Consider the following 15692-nt stretch of genomic DNA (forward strand, 5'->3'; position numbering starts at 1 on the left):
TAGAAAAAGCAGATTCTGACTCAGCAGGTTTGAACAGGTCCTGAGACTCCACCTTTCTAACAAGTTCCCAGACACTGTCATAATTCTGCTGCACACTTCAAGACACACTTCAATCTGTTTGGAGCCAGAACCTTTTTCATGCTCTGCTTTTCAAGAAGCCACTGCCTAGATTACAGCCCCGGGAAAGCAGAACAGGAATTGCTATCCCTGTCCTACCACATGGAGCTCTGAGGTAGTGTATCCAGAAACCTGTGAAAAGCCTAGAGGAGGCCCCACAAGAAAGCCACGTTCTTCCCCCTATGCCAGTGCTCCCCACTCTGCAGGCACACCCAGCCTATTTCCACCCAGGGAAATGCACCTGTCCTCTGCCACATGAAATGTCACCACCAGTGTCCAACAGGACAGTCTCTGGGGACATCTGTGTCTGCTCGCATCTGCCCATTCACACCTACATTGTAGCCCTTAAAAGCCTACAGGGGTGTTTCGTGGACAGATTCCAGCATCATTCTACATTCTAGAAAGGCTCTAGATGAAACACTCTTTCTGGACTCCCTTCCACATAAGCATACAAAATATGACTTGGGTTTGAAATTTACTCCCTACACTCTGTATTGTAGCAGTACTCAAGCCAAGTGACTTATTTGCTGGCCTTAAACATAACTTGTACAGTGTCCCCCCAAATGCTTAGAGCACCTTCAAAACAGTAGCCATGTTCAAGTTTTGGAATGAACTAAAAGTTATGATCACTATGTTCAAAGGTGAAAGAAAAAAGTAATCTTTTGAGACGTGAATACTTCTTACCCTTAACAGTCCTATATAAGTAACCAAAAAGCTAAGTTGAAAAGGGCTAATTTTATATAAATTCTATTTAGAAAAAAAATTAGCCAGCTGTTTGAAAGTGTTTTAAAGCAGGTATGTTTTTCTTGGTTTGAAAATAAAACAAAATAAAGATTATGAAAATATCACATCATACCATTTCTTGTGAAATGTAATCTGGACTCTTGGTATCAGCAGAATAAAAAGAAAAATCATAGGTGAAGGTCTTGGTGCGTTCTCTTCCTGAGTCCCCAGTCCCTCCTTCTGGTATCTAGAAAGAGAGGATGATGATGATGGCGACAAAAGGATGACAATAGCAACATAAACACTACTGGTCTTTTACAAGTGACCCATACTAAAAAAAGTATAAAACGATCACCATTATTTACAACATTTTCATATTTATGCCCTAAGAAGTTCCTGCCAGTCTCTCTAAAAACTAAATAAATGAATCAAATTTAAATGCAACCTAAACTCCACCCACTTCACCAATGCAAGCTGTGCAACAATCCATGACTACTATTCTTACCTTTTCTTTTATGATTAATTTATGTCAACCCAGCACTCTAAGCAGACAGTTTTTCTATATCCAATGATTTTACTGTACCCTCCACTGGAATCACCAGGACAGGGCTTTGCACAGCTCCAGGATGCTATTCACACAGACTGTGATGGGGCTGGGATCCCCTAGAGTTGTGCAACGTGGTGGTCCCCATGGAAACCCCAGGTCAGATGTCTCTTCATGAAGTTTCCCTAATGCACTATATCCAGAAGTAATTTCTCCCACCCGAGACACAGAAGTCTCCTAGGACACATCATACTGTGAGTTTATTACAGATGTTTAAATGTCTACCAGACTGTATGTTTCAGATGAACCCAACAATCATGTTTAAAAACCTCCACAACCTCAAAAGCCTCACACAGTTCCTTGGACACAGCAAAACAGCTTCAGTGAGCACCATATTTTTCAATATAATTCACATACTATAAAGAAACAACTGGTAAAACATTAACAATTAAAATAACATATGAAAATATTTAAAAAAAAAATCTGGGCACCACTTCCAGTCACTCAAATATCAGAGAGGAAATGTTTGTAAACCTCAAACAGCAACAGAGTAATCCAGGCAAATGGATGGCACGAAGCACAAAGGAAGTGCATCCAAGGCAAAGAAAAGGGAACCAGCAGCAGGGAATGGACAGGGGATGACTGGCAGAAAGCTGACAGGATGCAGGAGCCTGAGGGAGGGAAGACACAAGGTATCTACAGAGCCAGCATGCGGGGAGTGCAGTAAGTGAGAAGAGAGCAGCAAATGCCTCGGGCCAAGGGACATCAGCGTACAGAAGGGGCCAATACATCATCCAGAGCACCATGCAGCAGGAAAGTGGGTGCTTCCCCGGTGTCCACCACTGAACATCGGTTCTGGGGCTCTGGAAGTGGATTCCACGTGTCCAGGCCTTTGGGTCGTGACTTAGTAGAAATCCACTCTGCAGTGAACTTCAGGCTGACCTGTACTTGGCCATGGAGCAGCAGGCTCAGAAACGCAAACCCAGAAGGACAAAGATGAAAACCGCAAGCACCTAACCCCAAAAGCACATGCTTTCCTTATTATTAATTTTACATTCCTCTTTCTTCCAAGTGAAAAGCACTGACAGCCCTCAAGAAATGAGTTGACCAAAGAAACAAACAGGATATTTTAAGTAGAAAATGAAGAATCTGCCATTCTGGAAAATCACTGCTTTCTTTTTCCCAGAAAATAATGCATGTATTTGTTGTCTTTTTTTAATCTTTCATTTTCTGAGTTCTGAATAATACAGTATCAGCTCTTCAACTGCAGGCTAAGACCCCAACTTAAGCATCCAGGATGAAAACACCTGTGTCCAGCCGGTCTAGACTCAGGAGCTCCCAGAGCAGGGTGATCCTGTGGGTCTGTCTTCCAGATCAAAGAAACCATCGATGGGAGAGAAAACCCGTTCCTGCTCCGGGACTAAGCCTTACTCAACAGAGACCCAACCTGGCTACCTTAACTGAGGACAGAGGGGAGCAGAAGTAGTAAGAAGCTACCTCACTAGGACAGCAAACATGGGACACATGGAGTTGCACAAGGCCCAGGTCACAACTTGCCTTTAAGTTTGTGATTGTTGTCTTGCTTTTCTCCATTTGAATAATGAACTTGGCCTCCAAGTCCTTTTCCCTGCAACATAAACAATAAAGTACTGGTTAGGAGAGAAGAGACTATAAAAAAATTTATTTCATTTACTTTTTACATGTAGGGTGTTCGCATAAAAAGGCACCTAAAGAGTAATCTCTAATAACATTCCCCTCGAATCCTTACTAATACTATAAACATGAAGACACACAAAAACAAACACCACCATTAAAAACCAACAAATAATGCTATTAAAATCTTGAAATATTTGCTGTCTTGTGCCACCTTGAAGTGTTGCCCCGTGCCCTGCCACCTTGCTTTGGAGCCAGCTGATTATTGACTAAAACCTCTACAAACTGTAAGCTAAATAAACCTTTCCTTCCTTAATTCTGGGTGTCAGGTATTTTGTCTCAGCAATGAGAGAAAAGTAACCAAGATAGTCGCTAAACTCTGATGAGCCATAGATTGCATAGATGCATTTTCAATTTAAGACATTTTCAATTTGAGGACATAACCCCACTGTAAGTCAAGGAGCACCAGTATATAAAATGCTACCACTTATACAGAAAAATAAAAAGAATAACTTAAGCCCTTTTTAAATGCTATCTATGGAGAAACAAGAAAATGGAGTGGAAGGGGCAGGGATAGAAACTAGATTTGTTCAGATATGATTTGATCTGTAAATCATCTTCAGACAGATGAAAATAATGTACAAATATTATTATTCTTTTTTTTCCCCCTCAGTACCGGGAACCGAACTCACAACCTCGCGCTTGCCAGGCAGGCACTGTGTGGCTGAGCTAAATCTCCAGCTAAATATTATTATTATAAAATAATCTAACACCCAAATGTAAGATGAAGCAAATGAACCAAATTGTACATTATAAAGCAGGAAACTATGTCAACTAGGACTGTATGGAGGAATCTCAGTCTTTCCCTTGGCCCTGCCTCTCCCATCCACACTCTATCATCTGCTGCAAAGACAGGGTCTTCCAAAATGTACATCTCACTCTGAAGCTCCCCAGCTTTAAATTTCTTCTGCAACTTCTCAAAGCTACAGTATGGAGTCCAGTCTCAGTGCTATGCAGAGTTTTTCCTAACCTGATCCTAACCGTGGTCTGACCCCAACTCATATTGTCATTCCAGCACTGTATCCTACGCCACCCAGTTCCCAGTCCACCTCCCAGTCATGCCTCTGGCTCAGCCTGCACTCCCTCCGTAGAGCCCTCATAGCGCCCACTGCCCTCCTGCCTACTTAGACCCTGGCACAGTGCCCACAACTCTGCCGTGCTTCAATTGCTTTCTTGCCTGCGCTGGACTATCTGTCTGAACTATTAAGTGGATGGCTCTTACCCAGTCTACTCAGCGATGCCCATCATCTACCTGCACTGGCTCTCTGCTGACCCCGACACTCTTGGTTCTCACCTCCCACATGCTAGACCATCTTCCCACTGCCCACTTGACCCTCCTGCTTCTAATGGGCTTTCAGCAACCATTTTCCTACCCCTTTCTAATGAATCCCACTCATATGGGTGTCATCCCTGCTGCATCAGCTCTCTGATTAGGCCAGAGAACCTCAGAGAAGCAATGATCAGCTTCCTTCACACCTACAATCAAGTCCATCCCATGCAAGGGGAGTGCTCACAATCAACACTACCCAGGCCCTTGTCTTTTCATCCTTCAGCAGAGACCGTACAACATAAGGCACTGAGAGCTCTCTGGCCTTGGGTCAATATCCTCTGACATTTAAGAAACATGGGAAATAAATCTTGACATTTTTCTTATATTTAGGAAAATAAATAATCCTAAAATATTATTTGAACATTGATTTGACAATAGAGCAAAATGAACTTATGTCTTTCCCCAGCCACTTTGGTAAATTGGGTTTCTCAACTGAAAAGTCAATTATGGTTTCTTCATATAAATAATTAATTTATTTGAAAGGTCTGGAAACTAATCATAAGATGCTACAAAGGAGCCAGCTGAAGTATACTGAGTTATAGACGAATATCAGAGGGCTCAGGGAAGGAAAAGACTTAAAATATCCAATTAGGGAAAAACATAAACTATGTCAGTTTTCAAGATGTAAGCAAGAAAATACTACAAAAAAACAAAAAACAAAAAAATTATGTGAATCCAAATATGTTTTAAAATGTTTTCAAATTATTCAGCAATTCAAATTGACTCCATCCATTCAGCTAACAGTATTTGGTTATTCCATAATACACAGCCTGACTAGAAAAGGCTGGGGTCTCCAAACTGAATCATAAATGAGGCAGTCGATTAGGGCTGATGCAAACCAGACAACTAACTGGGTGGGATGTGTCAAAGGTCATAAAAACCCAGAGGATATGTGCAGAGCACAGAACCCAAGATGACTCCATGGCTCCTGAGGACACATCAAAATCTGATATTCGCGCAAGGTCGTGAGTTCGGTTCCTGGTACTGGAGAAAAACCAAAAACCAAAAAAAAAAAAAAAACAAAACTGATATTCTCAATCTCCTGTTTGAATCTGGCACGGTTTGCCGGACCAAACAAAAAAGTGCTATTTTCAAGCTTTCATTTATATCTGTAGGAAATCAAGCAAGTCTTCCCATAGGGCAGTTTAAATCTGGCACCAGGCCAAGTGAGTTTCTGATAGGACAACTGCCGCAATGCCTTATTTGCATGCGCTGGGGTGCCAAGCTGTGAAATTCAGATATAAAAGACCCCATTCCCTTATCCTCAGGCCGCTGTGAGCCTGTTCAATGGCCTGCTCTTGCCCAATAGAGCATACCTCTTTCCTGCCTCCAATACATTTTCACTGCCTTTTCTGTGTGTCTTGTCCAGTTCTTTGTTCAGCTCACTAGGTACAGGGAAAGAATCCCCATGTGTCCCGCTATCCAGTAATATTTCTATATAAGAGCTCACTGGTGCTTCTCCACCCTGAATTCTGGAGAAAGCCACCTCCTCCTAGGCACCTTAAAATTACACCCTATGAGCCAGGATTTAACTGCCTCCATCTCGGTGGCAGGATACACAATAGCAACAATAAAATTTCTAAAACTATTTTTTATTTTTTTAACATAAAGAACACATATTCTCCATTATATTATGGAAAGAAGTCCAAGCAACACTGTCAGTGAGAAAAATAATAAGCAGCAAAAGAGCATGCTGAGGACAATCGAGCCTGCAGCTCAATAAATAAAGGAAGCTAAGAGAATATGCACGCCTATGCGTCCAGATGCACAGAGCTGCTCTGAAAGAGAACACAGGAAGCTGCCTGTAGTAGCTCCCTTTGGAGAGAGTGGCAGCAGGGCCTCAGGGAAGAGAAAATGAACTTAGGCATTTCACTGCTGGAAATATTCTATCAAGATTTAATATTACTTTCATAATTAAAATAAACAGCTAATTAAGAGACAAAATCTCCTTCTTTGAGATATTGGATAGCTCTTCCTGCTCTAGGTCAAGTCCTTGGCCGACTTGTTCCCCACCCCACAGCCAGGCCATAGAGAGGTCAGGGCCCTGGCCTCACACATCCTTGCCTCCCCTTCCCTCAGCCCTAACCTGGCACTGCCTCTCCCCTTCCCACCCTTCTGCCTTTCCACCACGCAAAACAATGTCCAAGCTGCAAACCCACTCCTGACCCTCCTGGGATGGGGGTGGGAGGTTCGTGACCTCTGAGGCTCAGCAAATTACTGCTTCTCAACTCTACCCAATGACTCTTTTTTCCTTTATTAGGGTTCCAGATAAAACATAGGCTGCCAATTAAACTGAAATTGAGATCACCAGCAAAAATAAACCTCTTAGTATAATATAACTCCACCCTACATACTAATGAGACATGAGTGCATCTCTGCTTGCTGCCTCAGACCACACAGGCCACCAGTGCTCTGCACCCTTGAGGCCCTCCTATAGCCAGGTATGTGCGCTCCCCTGCCAGGCCAAGTGGGTGAGCCACACCCATAGAACCTGGCACACTTCACCTCCCCATCTCTTACTTCCAGAACCACAACTTCCAATTCTCTCTGGCTGATCCTCATCACTTCACAAGAGGCTGCTGTGAGAAATTAGTGCACAGCCAGGGACCGCTTGCTCTCTTCTCTCTCTCCACGAAATCCAAAAGCCTTCAACTCAACTTTGGGAGTAAAAAACCCAGGTAGATAGTCCTGCAAAGGATCCCAGTGTGCATTCTCCAGCATCATCCTAACTCATTTCAGCTCCTCGGTGCTCAGTCAGGTCAGTGGCACCATGACTGACTTTCTGACACCAACCAGGGCCTGGATAGGGGTGGGAACAACAAGAAACTTGTGCGGCCTCCCCTCCACTCCTGGCAGCTGCCACCCGGGAGGCGCCAAGGACTGCGGTGCTGTCACAGCCCTGCAGATATTACAAGGTGTGGTGTAAGTGAAATCCTCAGCTGACCCGGGCCACAGAAGAGGGAGCTGTTAAAATGAGCTGTTATCATTGTCCCTGGACCAGGGATGGTGTCACATACTTAAAAGAACAGGCAAAGAGCCAACTGGTCCAAGTTACAGGCTGGAATCCCAGAAAAGAAGCCCTGGTGAGGAGTTCAGCCTGCAAGGTATTCATTCTGGTGTGCCCTGGGGATCAACACAGCGCAGGGAGGAGACAGGAGGCCGGGCAGAGAGGCCTGGGGCTGCGACACTGACTCAAGCACAGCCTAGGTGGCAGGGCCCCTATAGCCCTGCATGGAGCTGGCGTGTGGACTGGTGGCTGCCTGAGGAAAAGGCACCAGGCAGCTGCACGACCCCTGAGGAGGTCACAGCAGGAGGCTGGGCCACCAGCACTGCAGCAGCTGGGCGACAAGACCTGGGAAGGAGACTCAGCATGCACAGAGCTACGCTTAGACCTCTGGGAAACAGTGAGCACCTGCAGTAGCATTAGCCACCCTTACCGCATTGCCAGGGATACCAAGCAAGGAAGTAGATGCTTTTCATTCAGTTTCTAGAAACAATAATCATCTGAATACACAAAACGATGTGCCTTGAGGTGTGCAGAGTCATCACCAAAGAGGTTCAGTTGCGTGCTAGAAAAATCTTTGGCTGGGACTCTGTATGGAGATTTACATATTCATTCATCCCACAGATCATTAGAGATGCCGTTGCAGACCAGAGAACACTCTTGGTGCATGGATAAGGTGGCATCCAATACGAAGGCTCAGCCCTAACACCCTCCAAATTTCAGTGAGAGAAAAAGTAATTATTATTATTATCTAGGGGAAAATAATAGTAATATGGTATCAATTTTTATAATGGTAAGGACTATAAAGAAATAAAATGGGTGTCTTGGAACAGGGATGACAGCAGAGGCCAGAGGAGGCAGGCAGCCAGAAAAGAGCTCTCTAAGCAGAGGACCTGTGAGCAAAGGCTGGGGCAGAGCAAAGGCAGGGCGAGGCAAAGACCTGAGGTAAAGAGAATGGCAGGTGCAGAGGTCCTGAGGCAGGAAGCAGGCAGAGGCCTTGGGGAGAGGAAGCAGCCTGTGCAGATGAAGAAAAGAAAACAGAGGTAAGATGTGACAGAAGAGCCAAATCACATCAGCTCTTCAGACCGGGACGAGTGGCTGACTCCAGAACTTCGATGTGATGGGAAGCCACTGGAGGGAGAAGCAGGTTTTGTGTACAGTAAAGTAGCAAGATCACGTTTACAGTTTTTAAAACTCTTTGTAGTTGCCCTGCGTAGACTCTAAAGGGATGAGGGTAGAGCTAGGGGACAACTTGGGAGGCTACACAAGGAATGCTGGCCCAGAGCTTAAGCACGGAGATGGCCGGTGACAACCAGGCCAGCTCAGTGATGCCCCAGGCCTGAGGGCCAACAGACAGAGCATCTGAACAGCCCTAAAAGTAAGACTGTCCAGCACAGGGACCAGGAATGCACAGATTCATCATCCCCAGCCTGGACAACCTGCCTGGCAGTCTACAGTGTGCTCACTCCTCAGCCCTGAGAGACAGGGACTCTGTAACCTTGACTTCCCCTTGGCTCCTCTTGAGGGAGCTGTGCCAGACAGCATGCCCATCCTTCTGAATGAAGCCCACCTCCCCCAGCCCCAATTCCAGGACAGTCCCCAACAGGATGACGCCTCTGCATCATCGCTGCTGACCTTCCGCTTCTCCTCTGGTCTCTACAACCCAGAACATCAAAAGCGTGTGAGTGACTATTTCCCACTTCTCCTGAGGAAGGTACCCAGCTGGAGCCATTCTAAGGACATCAAAGAGAAGTCAACTCATCACATGTCATGGATGCCTCATTCAGACCACGAGAACTTAATCCTAGCATGGAACACCAATCCCAGCTGGGAAAAGCTGACAGACAAATTAAAGAATTTCATACATCACAAGATTCAAGTCTAAAGGGATAAAGGACTACACTTTGCTGTTCAAGACTAAAGTTAAGGACATTTTCACAGGAAATGTTGGTTACTCTGCAGGGAGCTGAGGACCAAGAGAAAAGGGGGCTTAAGGATTGGGATGGGATTCAATGAAATGGAGCACCTGACAAGACATGGACGCAAAAGATGGCAAAAGACCGAGCCTATCACCTCACCTCTGAGAAAAACTGAGGCTGGAGGAGGTCTCTGACTTACTCTGAGTTCTACTCCAGAGTGAACACTGCAGAAGGTCACAGGAATTACACAAGCAATTAATACTTCAAAACGCTGAGGAACTGCTAGGAGCAGAGTTAGCACCCCTAATTTGAGTTAGCTGCATCCTCCTGAGGGTGGGAATTAGGTCAGCATGCACCTTAGGGACACAAAGGGATAATTACAGGAAGGCTACTCTCTCAACAGGGTGCAAGTCACCAAATGCACCAGGCACTGGCAGAGGCATGAGAAGCCCATCCAGCCTCACCTCCCGCCTGACAGCCCAGCAGGACCCGTGTTCCCCACTGCAAACTGCTCCTTCTTGTGGGACCCACTAAACCTGCTCCTGGCCTTGCTCATGCTGGTCCTTCTGCCAAGAATGTGCCCTTCTCTTTCATGTGACTTAACCTTCCAGAACCTTCCTGGGTCCCTCTGGCCAGTACCTTCACGTGACATTCCCCAACATTTACACATTAGATCTGTTGACTGTTAGGCAATTAAACATTTAGCCTCTACAGCACTCTAGAAGCTACCTAGGAGCAGAGATGATGCCTAGTTTTTCATAGATCTCACCATACTAGCTCTGTCCGTACACAGAGCAAACACTTGCATGAATGAATGAATGTATGGGAGTCCTCTCCTACCCAAGTTTCAGTTACCTGCATATGAATGTAGTCTGAAAATATTAATATTTGTCTTGACTCTTTCAAGAGACCACAGATAGATAACTCATTACAGTATTTGTTATAACTGTTTGCTTTTATTATTAGCTACTGTTGTTCTTTTACTGTGCCCAATTTATAAACTTTAGCATAGGTGTAGATGTATAGGAAAAATATAATATATTTACATAAAGAGTTTGATACTGTGCACAGGGTTTTTGGAACATGTGCCCCATCGATGAGCGAAAGAATAAATGCAATGGTTCATCTGCAAACAAAGATACTGTGTGAACTCAAGCAGTAAATTTAAGCTGGTCCTTCCAACTTCAGTATCCCTTTTACATTTTTACAAGTAGATGCACTTTCCTCTTACATATTAGTGAACTTAGCAAATGTTCCTCCAAGGCAGACGCAAAGCTCGTCAGTCCTGCAGATCCACACTCAGAACTGTGACTCCAGAGCCAAGCTGCAGGTGGCCTTCCAGCTCTTCTCTAGTCAAGGAAATAAGGAAAGTGGGGCCGTGCACATCCCCAAACTTCTTCAACATACTCCCCAAGACACAGGCTAGCAAAACTCTTTAAAAGGTGAATGAAGTTTTAAAGAGGTGGGGTAAGTTTAAACACTGAAGAGTGTAAGAACACCTATTAATACTTGCGCTGTGTTCGGACATGAAGTCGCCTGCTCCATGCCCGAAGTCATGCTGTGCAGTGCTGCACCACTGGACACAGAGAAACATGTTCTGTCTCCATCCGTGCCATCACCACAGTCATCTTCCAGATTTATCTCTATTTTAGGTAAATATTTTCAGTGATAGCTTTTGAAAAAATAAACCAGCTGGCCTGTAAAAATGAAGTTTGATTCCTTTTTCATCACTGCCAAATATAGCAGTTAGGTATAAATCCCAACTAAACTGCAGGAGCTTTTCTTCCAAAGACTCCACAGAGTAAGACGTGACCTTGATTTCTTGTAACTTTTCCATACATCAGAGCACCTAATACTTATGTTGCCACACAAGTGGTTTAATACAAGGTGTGGGAAGCTGGGTATAGGGACTTGCACTGAAATCCCAACTGCCAGCCACTCAGACGCTGGGAATACTCCATAATTTCGCTAAACCCTCAGAGAGCTCCCAGGCTGGAGGGGAAAGTCATTTCAATATAACTGTCCAATCCTTTCACAAAATGGGCAGAAAGTGTAAAAATCTAAACAACACATTTGTCAAATTTTCAGATCTGATCTCACAGAAGGGAAGAGCCACTACATGGAGGATCTTATGACGATCTTCTTAAGTTTCATGTATGAAATGCTCTATCTTTGCCCAAACAATACAGAGGGCACAGTTCACTGAAAAGTTGAAATTGTAAGAAATACCAAGATTTTTTCATTTTTAAATCCTTGTGAATTATGCTGGTTGTTCTGATTGCATACCAGTGTCCAATCTAAAGGCCCATAGGCAGGCTACACCCTCCTATCTCTTCCCCAGGACAAAGCTGGCTGCCCACTCACACATTCAATTAGAGTGCCACAGAGGCAGAATGGGTAAGAGGTAAACAGGTAAACAGATGTCACCCCTTTACAAGGCCCCATGAGGGAATCAGGCCAAATAAATGGTTTGTGGCCTTCTGCAGCCTACAACAATGCCACATGGGTAACAGCAAATGGCCACAAAAGCAAAACCAGACTGGGATTCAGGGAGGGATCCGCCGCACCAGCATGGGGCCCTGAACAAGGAGAGCCCTGACTGGTGGTTTGGTGAGAAAGCTGGTCCCAAAAGGAACAGGATCACATTCTTTACACTGAAGAAGGTAGGTCACCAGAGAGGTCCTTTCTAGGACCTCCTGTGAGCCACACCTTTCTCCCATACTTGAGGGAGCCCAGCATGATAAAGACCTTCATTCCACCTGCCTCACTCCTGGTAGGGGCTTTGTGAGAAGAGCGCTCCACATGACACAGCAAAGGAACAAGGTAGGAGCACAAGGCCATCCACGTTTTGGCTCCCGCTCATCCTTCTGCACCAAGACACACAGGGCATTGGGCAAGGAGATCTATTCCTGCAGGCAGCTACCCAGGGCTGAGCACAGCATGTGCATCTGCAGGGACTCCAGTGCAGCACTTCGCTGCACACAGGGATCCCTGAGGCCTTTAAAACCCACAGGCTGCACCCTAAGCCTCTCTGAGGTGGAAAGGAGTAGCTACGACAGTGTGTCCCAGTGTCCTAACCCTGGCTTCTCCACTGGCCTGCTACACATTTCACAGGGAGCACCTGAGGCTCACCCCATAATCAGATGTCACTACCCAAGCCCACAGGAGAAAAGTGACCATGATGCAGGCCTGCAGGAAACCAGATGTGAGAGAGGGAATGGGACCAAGTGTGCATTCAGGACCCTAAGCAAAAACCATGCTTCATAGAGTACACACCACTGGGGCAGTGCGGCTGAGAGCAACCCCAGGAGCCTGTTCTGGTTCCGCATCGCCACTCGCCTACGCACTGACAATGTTAGGCCTGCCTACCTGCCCATAAAATGCTGGCAGTCCCTACCTGCTCCACTGAACTCAGGTGAGTGCCGAGGTGAAGATCAAAGCTCCTACAGACCACAGAGTGCTGAGAAGCATCACCAGCGCAATCCACAGCAGTGCCTTAAAAGCCAGATCTCAGAGGCTCAAAATCCTGGCTGTTCCTGCCCCCGAGAAACCCCAATCTCCATATCTTCCTGGCAACCAGGACAGGACCAGCTTCTCTAAAGCATTATGTGCAATTCAAGGCCACTCGTAGGGCAACACAGAATGAGCAAAGACCACTCAGAGACACCTCCCCAAGAGATCAAAAACAGTAATTTTACAGGATAGTGGAAGAGGAAACATTAAAAGCAAATAAAGAGTTTAAATAAAGCAAACAAAAGAGAAGGATTTTTAAACATTGATTCTAAGCCAGAAGTTTGAAAATGGCATAAAAAGGACTAGGAGTCATAATTTTAAACATTTCTACATAGGTGCCAATACTTTAAAAATCAGACGATTTTACCTAAGAACCTGGAATTCCAACTTCTCTGAAAACACAGGAGGGGTGGGGGACACAGTACATGACCCAGAGGGGCCACTTTCCACAGGGCAGTGGGCAGGTGTTGAGCATGGTCTCCCCATAATGGGCACTCAGCTCCCAAGATCCAACCCATCCCACCCCAGGCTCCCAGCCGGCTCCCAGACATGGGAGTGCAGGCCCCTGCAGAAAACCCAGGGGCAAGAGCAGGATAGTACTTCCAGTAAAGAAACTTCCTTAAATGACTGACTACAGTGAAACTACAGACCTGGCTGGCTTCTCAGACCACTACATTGTACTATCTGTCGGGTTCTCCTCTGTTCTCCCATCCATGGGAGAAGATGCCTTCACAGGAGAGAGAACAATGGAAACCACCAACCCACTGTAACAGAATACAGCATGATGTAGCTGACTGGGGCAAAAAGGTCTGACTTGTTCTGGTTTTATTTCGTACTTAGGATTTATTAAAGAAACCACCAGGGATGCAATGAGCACCCCTCCTGTTCACTGTCCTTCCAGTGTGAGCTGTGTGTCCCTCGCTTTCATTCCTTCTGACATCAGGATAGTATTTTCACCTCCTAATGCCCTGCGGACATGTAACTTCTGAAGAATGAAGCTGCTGATTCCCAAGGGCTAAAGAATAGGGATGATATTAGCAGGTTCTTAACACTCAACAATTCACCCCAGATTGCCTGAAACTGAATACACTACTACAGCACACGGGCAGAAAAAAAGAAAGAACCTGTCAAGGAGCCAGAAGGGCCTGAGGTAAGATAACAGCCCTGTGATATCATCAGAGTTCTTTGCAATAAAACAGAGACTGACAGCCCAACAGGTCTGGCCTCATTTCTGCAGTTCAACTGCGCAAATAGTTTGCACCCAACGGAGCAGGCACCCCTGCTGGCCCAGCTGTCTGAACACCAAAAGTCTGGAGTGCACCTGGCGAAAGTTACCCCTCTAATTGGACTCACTGCAAAAGTGGGGTGGGGGCTGGAGCTAACGCAGAAGCAAAAGCACTAACTGTCAGGCCAAGAGGCCTCAGCTCCAGATAACGGGATGACATCAGTGAGCAATGCTACTTCTGTTTCACTCACGTCCTCAGCTCTCCATGTCACTCTTGCAACGTGCTATGATTAATCACTCGTTTTTATTCAGCCTCCTTCTCCTGCACACTGCCGCTGCCCCTGAGCCCCACCTACACAGGGTTTGATTGCATTTTCAGAGCCTGACAAGCCTGGTTCAGCACCACTTGAAATGGGAAGCTGTCTGACACAGAGGGCCCCTTAGCTGCCTTGAGTCACACAGACAGGAGACCTGAGAATAACCGCATATGCTTGTGGAACTAAACAAGTAGATAAAATCACATCCTGGGGCAGTCATACGAAGGTTCAAACTGCTGCCATCACCCCAGCAAGTGCAACATGGACACACAACCACAATGAAGTCCAGGTCCCGACGAGGCCTCTGGCCTCCCACAAGCTGCCCCTCACACAAGCTGCCCCTATACTCATGAGGATGCCACTCATCCTCCAAGGCAAACCCACACTGCATGTCTGGCTGGATATCTCCAAGCACTTTCCTCAATACCCAGGTCTCAGGCAAACCCCAACCCCACTGCAGGCTCCCACATTAGCCCAGGGCCCAGGACAACCAAAACAAAGACGGTGCCTGACTTGCACGCCTCTGTATCCCAGCATGCAGCACAGCAGCTTTGAAAAGCAGGGGGCCCATAAGGTCAGAATAATTTTTGTAATGATACCAGGACATGACGCTCATGCTCATCTTTCTGATGACTAAGGAAATATGTGCATATGTGTCCTGCATTTTAAATTTTTATTTTAGTTTATATGGTAAATGTAGAGCCCACAAAACAGAAGCTCTTCAAAAATTTTAAGAGTTCGGGCTGGGGATTTAGCTCAGCGGCAAAGCACCTGCCTGGCAAGCGCAAGGTCGTGAGTTCGGTTCCCGGTACCAAAAAAAAAAAAAAAAAAAATTTAAGAGTTCAAGCAGTCTCAAAACCAAAACTTTAAGAACTACTTGGCAAGCACAAGGTCTGGCACAGACCTAGCAATGTTATTTTGTGAATGCTGAATTGATCAATCAATTAGTGACGGCTAGACCCTCCGTTCCATAAGACTCTGAGGTCCAGGTCATGGTCTGTTATGGGTAAGAGGAAGAAAGAAGTGTCCTGTCTGGGGTCAGTCCATTCCGTCAAGAAGGAAAAGAAAACAGAACTGGGAAGTCACCACATAAGAGCCAGACTCCACCCTATCCATCATACAGCTCTTGGCAGCACACCTTGGTATGATGAACAGTAAAAAAATTAGCTGAGACCATGTCACCCAGCCCATCCCCACCACCACCCGGCAGCTGTCATCCATTCCCCTTCCTGTGCCTCCATCTTGGCAGTCACTATCAGTGTGGCTCTTAGTTATCTCTGGAAACCT

General features: G+C 45.8%; 1 protein-coding gene across 5 annotated transcripts in view; it reads right to left on the minus strand.

Moving 5' to 3' along the window:
- Window positions 1–15692, minus strand: part of Kif16b (kinesin family member 16B) — a 290964-nt gene that overhangs the window by 258569 nt on the left and 16703 nt on the right. For all 5 annotated transcript variants that reach the window (XM_013512331.1, XM_005380898.2, XM_013512330.1 and 2 more), the window contains exons 2-3: window positions 2942–3011; window positions 974–1087 (exon numbers count right to left, since the gene is read on the minus strand). In XM_013512331.1, the coding sequence (XP_013367785.1) occupies window positions 974–1087; window positions 2942–3011 (184 nt within the window). The remainder of the gene's footprint in view (window positions 1–973; window positions 1088–2941; window positions 3012–15692) is intronic.

This window comes from Chinchilla lanigera, unplaced genomic scaffold, assembly GCF_000276665.1.
Source record: "Chinchilla lanigera isolate Chin_1 unplaced genomic scaffold, ChiLan1.0 scaffold00014, whole genome shotgun sequence".
NCBI classification, from domain to species: Eukaryota; Metazoa; Chordata; class Mammalia; order Rodentia; family Chinchillidae; genus Chinchilla; species Chinchilla lanigera.